A 6,995-nucleotide genomic window follows, 5' to 3' on the forward strand; every position below is an offset into this window, starting at 1 on the left:
TTCAGTCCCCTGTGTCCCTACTTTTTGGAGGTACTGAAATACTGAAATTTTAGAGACAGAGACAGAAATTTTAGTACCAGTCTCTAAACTAACAAACACGATACTGAGTCTCAGTCTCTCAGTCTCTGTCTCAGTACCTCAAAACAAACGCTACCTTAGTGAGACAAAATAAGACGGAACAGACTTTTTTCATTTGTCATCCTTAACCATACAGACCCCTCAATTCGTAGTCCCTGTTAGAAGGTAATTAATTAATGAATTAAACAATATACATAAAAGTGGTTTGATGAGGCTTCCATCTGCTGTCCCAGTTTGAACAGTAGATAAGGTGTGGCAAATTAATAGTTTAGATTTTAGACTAATTAACCTCAAAACCAAACATGAGGTTCCAAATAAAGGGGACAAAATTCCCCAACTCATATATATATAATTTGATATTGAATGCTTTAACTAATGTGAAAGAATAACTAAGCCCCTCCACCTTATGTGCGCCAACAATTTAATAATAACATATGATATATCCATGAGGTGTAAGATAAGGCTTTATGAGCAGAGCACATTATTCTTTTTCATTTTATCTGTTATTATCATGTCTTTAATATATCTTAATACAATTTAAATATAATAGTTTAAATAATAACAAATGAAAAAAAAAAAAGAAACATAAAAAGTAATTGGTATTTAGGTAATTTAAAAGACAGAAAATTTGGTTAAAAAAAAAAAAGCAGCCAAGCTATGACACATTCATATTTTCCTCTTGTATGAAAAAAAGAAAAAGAAAAATAAAGACTTTCCTTGGCTAATGTCTATAGTATATATTAATTTTGTCTTTTCCTTTTCAAGGGTTACCAAAGTCATCTCAAACACCTTTTAGATTCGCACTTTCTAGCACACTAGTGAATATAAGAATGAAGAATAAACGATTTTCAAGTTTATAGCAGTAATATTACTATAAACATATATATGAGGGAAGCATTTGGCTGATGTAACTATGACGTCATAAAATGTAGGTACAATTTTTGACATTGATTGGAATTATTGGAGAACCAATTTTAGTGAGTGAAATTCGCAGCCCCAGCAAATGGAATCCTTCTACTTATGGTGGTTGATACTATGGGCAAACAGTAGTTGACAAATTCGAATAGGAGAAAGCAATTGGAATAAGGTGTAATTTTATTTTAATTTATTTTTTATGGTGTATAAAGTAGGAGATAGAAAATGTCCCAAGCACTTATTAGCCATTTGTCTTTGAAGTTGGAGAGTGGAACTCTTTATCAAGATTTTATATGATGTTAGTGTTTAGTGCCCTACCACATGAAAGCTATAATCAAGTAGAATATTAAATCTTAAAAAGCAGAGAGATCATATAAAACCCACACAATAGAATCTATAATTAATAGTTAATATTTTATGTTCTCATAGGTGGCATACACATCCTGATAATGAATTGAGAAAATATATCTTGGGTGGAAATTGAGAAAATTATAGTTTATAAAGTTCTGTAAGGTTTTTGCCAGGTAAAGTAGATGTAGAATGGGAGTAATATGTGAAATGTAATTTGAAAGAAATTTATGGATTAAAGAGGTTATTATTATTGTTATTTACAAAGAATGAGAAAAGTTTAATAAGAATTACAATCTTATCAGATAATGGTAAAGCATACTTTTTGGTGCTCAAAACACATTAGTGATGAATAATTAAACCCCAAAAAATTCTCTCTTTCTCTTCGGTTGGAAATGGAACTTGAAAGAGTGGATTATCGATATAAAGTGGAGTACATGCAATATCATTATAGAACCAAAAGAAGGTCCATTGTTCATCAAAATGAAAATGAAAGCCACAGAATAAGAAAAGAGGAGGACTTAAAAACAAGGATTGTCATCAATGAGGTCTCTTAATCTGAGTACAAAGGGACCCTACTTTGAGACATCAACAGTTTCAAATTTTATGTCAACCAAGATAATAACAATAATGATTGACACATTATCCCGTGGGATGTTTGGTCCTCAAAACTTGTTTGGTTTAATATAATGGAAGCTCTAATAATTCTTATATATGTGGCCATGCTGGAATTTTGGGACACCAAAAGGGTTCGAATCAAACATCAATTTGATAGATACTGAATCATATGATTGCTATTAATGCTTGGTTTACAGCTTCAAAGACAAGTTATCTGTGGTCCTCCTCATTGGGGTGGCTGATAGCAATGTGCTAAGAGTGACAACGTGGCATGGCCTGCTTAAATCTTATTTTTGGTCGTGGCCTGCTTAAGCTTTTATTACTACTGTCGGCTTTTGCGGGGGAGGTTTAAGAAAAATCGCTTTTTGCCTGATACAATACATGAAAAAATTTGATACGTAATGAAATATTGTTGACATTGTCAACAATATATTTTTTTTCCTTGGTCTGGTTGGGACAATAGCTTCCGATGCTGGTTTTGGTAACAACTTGGGCTTATGTTTTTGGTAAACAATCGTATTTTTACAACAACAAATTTTCAAGTGGTTTCAACTTTCATACCACAAGTTGGGCTTCTGCATGCTGAGTTATTGAATTTGAACCCAAATCTGCAAGTTTAGGAAGCTTGAGCCCATTATAATCATACAAATATGGAAGCAAAAATAAAATTACGATAAAAATTAATGACAGCCCATGTCTGGCCCAATGCAAATAATCTAATAGGACAATCCGTCCAACCCAACACACATAAAGTTTCAATAGGGCTTACAGCCTTCCCTATAGCCCAACAAGGTTTGCATGAAGGGTCTTGCCAGGTGTTACCAAATACCAATGATGAACGCTGGTCCGTAATTTGCTGATTTTTATAAGAGAAATTCTAAAATTTAAATGGCTAACAACTTTTTCTTTTTTACACAAAGTATTAGTCTCTATTCTTTTTTTTTTTCTTTTACAAAAAAATTCAAGAATGAACAGATTAAGAGTAATCCTTTAGTCTAACAATCTAATACTATACTTTTAACCCACACTTTTAAACATTGTTGGTTCTTGCAAAAAACCAATAAATTTTACGAACCTTCTAGCAATCCTTTTTTGTTTAATTCAATCAAATGTATCCTTGTGTTAAAAAATGATTTGTATATTGTTTTTTCTTTTTAGGACAAATTGGCTTGCTGTGTAAATTATTATTACTTACACACGCTGCTACTTTTCAATCCATGGGCGCTTTTACATGGTGATATTGCTAACCTATGCCATAAGCACCTCGACGTGTTTAGAGTCGTGTGTTCCAGCTACATTGATTTTGCAAACTAGTAATCAAACAGGTACAACGTTCAACTTGTGAAAACAGTTCAAGAACCCAGAAAAAGAAAGCAGGGCAGCAAGGTTGCTGCAGAGAAATGATGGAACTCAGGGATTTTTGTGAAAAACAGAATTCTATTTGATTGAGTGTTCTGGTTCTGGAGTACATTACACTTCTTTTTCCTTTTATATCTCTAGTTAAGTCACCTCATTTATATCTACATTCTCTACACAACTAAACAAACATGCTATGTTGGCTAATTTTGTTGTTCCTATATCTTTGCCAAATGCCACACATCGAATTATGTCACAAAGCAGTAGCTTTTCTCCCACATAATGACTTAATGTGTTTCATAAGCGATTTAAGTGCTTAAGGCCTTAAGCATAAGAAAGCAACTCAATAATATTTTGAGCTGCAACAAACAAGCCACACTCGCAAGCTTATGATTGAAGAATAATGTGACAACAAAAATGATCTTTTTTTTTCTGGGTGAAGCAGGTAATAAAAAGTGCAGTGATCAACATGAAAGTGATGTAGCAGACTAGCAGGTGAAAAACCACACTAATACCAGCACCTACATGAAAGTTACTAAAAATTGAATAACATAAATTACAAAGGCTATGGCTGAATCAAGCTACAAGATTCAGTTAATATTACCGGTAGCATTTCCATTGGAGAAAGGGAAAAATTACCGTTAGAACATAGAATATGTTTGATGACATTTACCAAAGTTCACAGCTACTCAGTTCAAGCGCCTTACACTCCCTCCTTCCATGTTACTAAGTTGTTTTGATTTTTCTAGGAACCTTTTGACATATTGCATCTACATACCTTAATTTATAAATATACTACAACATATCTAGTATAAAATGGAGAGAGTATTTGACTACCACAATATTGCAGCACCAAGGCCTGGCTTTCATTCATGGACATGTACGCGGGCACTGTCTAATGCTCCGTTTGGTTGATGTATAGGATGAGACATAGACACAAAGACATAGACATTAAAGACATTGACATAAAATATTTGTGTCTATGTATTGTGTTTGGTAAAAATAATGAACAAGACACAAATATTTGAAAAAGACTGAATTACCCTTCATTTAACCACAATTTTATCAACACCACTACACACCCATCACCTCAAACACTACATATGTCATTACAATTAAATTTTTATTTCTTTTCGTATTTTTTTCCTTCTAATATCATCTCAAATTATCATTCAAATATTAAATATACAATTTTTTTTGAAAAAAAAAATAGAAAACCAAAGCCTAAAATTTATCAAAGATTAATTAAAATTTAAATAAATAAAAAGTTAAATGTATAATTTTTTTTTTGAAAAAAATGGGAGAACAAATTTGATTGTAAAATCTAAAAGAGAAAGTAAAAAAAGAAATATTTGAAGAGATAAGAGGATAAATTTTGAAAATTTAAAAATTGAATAAGGGTAAAAGAGTAAAAAATTAGTGTCTCACAAGTTGTGTCTCAGTGTCTCATCAAATTGGAGGTACACAAATTTAGTGTCTCCGTGTCCATCCGTGTCCTCCCGTGTCCATCAAAAATTTGTGTCACACCAAACCAAACAGCAGACATGTGTCACCTGTCCATGTCTCATGGACATCAACCAAACACTACCCAAGTGTCTAGTGTCTAGAATTGAATAGAAATGATTTGAAAATACTGCTGGAAAATCATGAAGAATTACCATGTTGTAAACAAAAGGAACCTTTGAGGACATAGTTTAGAAAGGTATGGTTAAGAATTTCTACAAATTATTTTGTCTCACTATAAAGGCACGACATTATGTTCTGAATTCTCTAGTGCAAATATTAACAGACTACATTATTTTCAGATTTACTATCAAGCTGCAAGATGAGCCTAAGAACAGAAACATAGAGAAGAGAACAATTGTAAATGTACTAACTGAGCAGCTGCTAAAACATTGAATATACTAAAGGAAAATTACTTTCTCACTATGCCTATTATCAAATAATCTGATGCATTAAATAATTGATTATACAATTACACTCCAATAGTAAAACTGCATTTTGAAGAATGCATTCAAATTACTCGATTGCCCCATGCAAATCAGGTATATAAGCTAGTAATAAGTATTAACAGAATGCAGCATTGCTAATAAGAAATTACAAGGAATTAAATTGTACTCACAGAATTGATTACTTCTTCTTCTTGCCAGCAATAGCAACCTTCTTACCCTTCAAGGTCCTGCAATTGTTCTTTGTACGCTGTCCTCGGCAAGGAAGACCCTGAATATGCCTTATTCCTCTGTAGCACTGAATCTCCTTCAATCTCCTTATATTCAACGCATTAAACCTCCTCTGATAAAATCAATAAACACGTCAATAACCTAAACGTTTCTTCTTAATTAACACAGTTGCTTAAACGAAAGGAAACTAACCAAATCGCCTTCGATGACGTATTTGGAGACTTCATCCCTAAGAGTGATGAGTTCCTCCTCGCTGAGATCCTTAGTGACCTTGTTGTCCATGCTAATATCGCAGAGAATCTTGCGAGCTCTGCTTCTCCCGATTCCATGGATGTACTGTAGCGAGAACTCGATTCTCTTGTTGTTCGGAATCTCCACTCCGCCAACACGAGCGCACTCTATGCTTAATCCTCTCACCTGAACACACAAATTCAAAATTAAACAAAGAAATTTTAAAAAATGTAGGTGGAGTTTGATTTATGTTACCTTGGGAGGGTTGAGAACGGGAAAGGAGACGGTTCTCGAAAGAGGTTTAGGGTTTGAGATTAGGGCGAGGGAGGGAGATACGGGCATTGCTAGCGTTTGTGCCATGCTTGAGTTGTTCTTCTCTTTCTCTGCTGCTACTAACTCCAATCATCTTCATATTTGATAGTCACTCATATCTTTATCCAATTATTTCTATCACTTCCTTACCCGAATGTTTGGATCCAAAATTCAATTCTTTTTTCAGTTAAGGCCTATTGGGCCAAACTAATTGTCTTATGATTTGGGCTTTATTGTGCTTCTTGGGCCAAACTAATTTGAGGGAATGGAAAGCCCTAACCGTATAGGGTGCCGGATTTGAAGGAAAGGGGGAAAAAGAGGGGAATGAGGGAGATGAAAGGAAGGTTGTGAAGACAGAGATGAGAGGATCTGACGTGGCAAAATCTGAATGGATAGATTCTTATTTTCTTTTTCTTTTTTTTTGAAAAATGAAAGAATAAAAAAGAGAGGGGTTGGGTTGGTTTGGAAAATGGGGAGTGGGAAGAAGAAGAAGGGGGTTATTGTTATTGGTATCAGTTGGTGGGTGCGAGGTGCGACGATCGGTGGTGGCAACGGAAACCGGAGCGTCACGCAGGATCGGAGATCTTCCATTTCCGTCCAGCGAACACATTCCTCCGCTGTTCTGTCCGCCGCTAAGGATAGGGAAGGAGCCCTCGGCGGTGCCATAGCTTCTCCCAGCTCGGCGCAGCATCGATTCCTCTGCAACCACCTCTGGCGGCCGCGCAGATCGTCGTTGTTCCCTCTCTCATGAGTGCTTCGGCGTTGCTTTGGTGTAAAATGTTTTTGGACGGAAGGTTTAATCTGTTTGAAAAGGGCTTAGGGAGGGAATCGTGTTTTAACGGGGTTGTTAGAGTGGGTAGTATTAGGATAGAGAAACCAAAGTGAGGGATCCGGGCATACAACTCTACAACCAACAATTTTGGATCCCAAATTCTTGCTTGAGGTTGCTTAGGAGCT

At 34.9% G+C, this 6,995-nt stretch overlaps 1 protein-coding gene across 2 annotated transcripts; it reads right to left on the reverse strand.

The window, feature by feature from the left end:
* Positions 1 to 2,358: 2,358 nt before the first annotated feature.
* Positions 2,359 to 6,142, reverse strand: LOC107606094 (small ribosomal subunit protein uS13c). 2 transcript variants are annotated; one of them, XM_021106402.2, is made up of 4 exons: positions 5,982 to 6,142; positions 5,688 to 5,912; positions 5,438 to 5,607; positions 2,359 to 2,567 (listed from the first exon to the last, which is right to left on the reverse strand). In XM_021106402.2, exons 1-3 carry the CDS (start codon positions 6,084 to 6,086, stop codon positions 5,446 to 5,448), a joined length of 492 nt encoding a protein of 163 aa, XP_020962061.1. In that variant the 5' UTR covers positions 6,087 to 6,142; the 3' UTR covers positions 2,359 to 2,567; positions 5,438 to 5,445. The 2 variants fall into 2 exon arrangements, with proteins under 2 accessions (XP_020962061.1, XP_016163553.1); XM_016308067.3 differs by lacking the exon at positions 2,359 to 2,567 and having other exon boundaries at positions 5,251 to 5,607.
* Between the last annotated feature and the right edge of the window lie 853 nt (positions 6,143 to 6,995).

This window comes from Arachis ipaensis, chromosome B7 (assembly GCF_059453495.1).
Source record: "Arachis ipaensis isolate K30076 ecotype BB chromosome B7, ASM5945349v1, whole genome shotgun sequence".
NCBI lineage: Eukaryota > Viridiplantae > Streptophyta > Magnoliopsida > Fabales > Fabaceae > Arachis > Arachis ipaensis.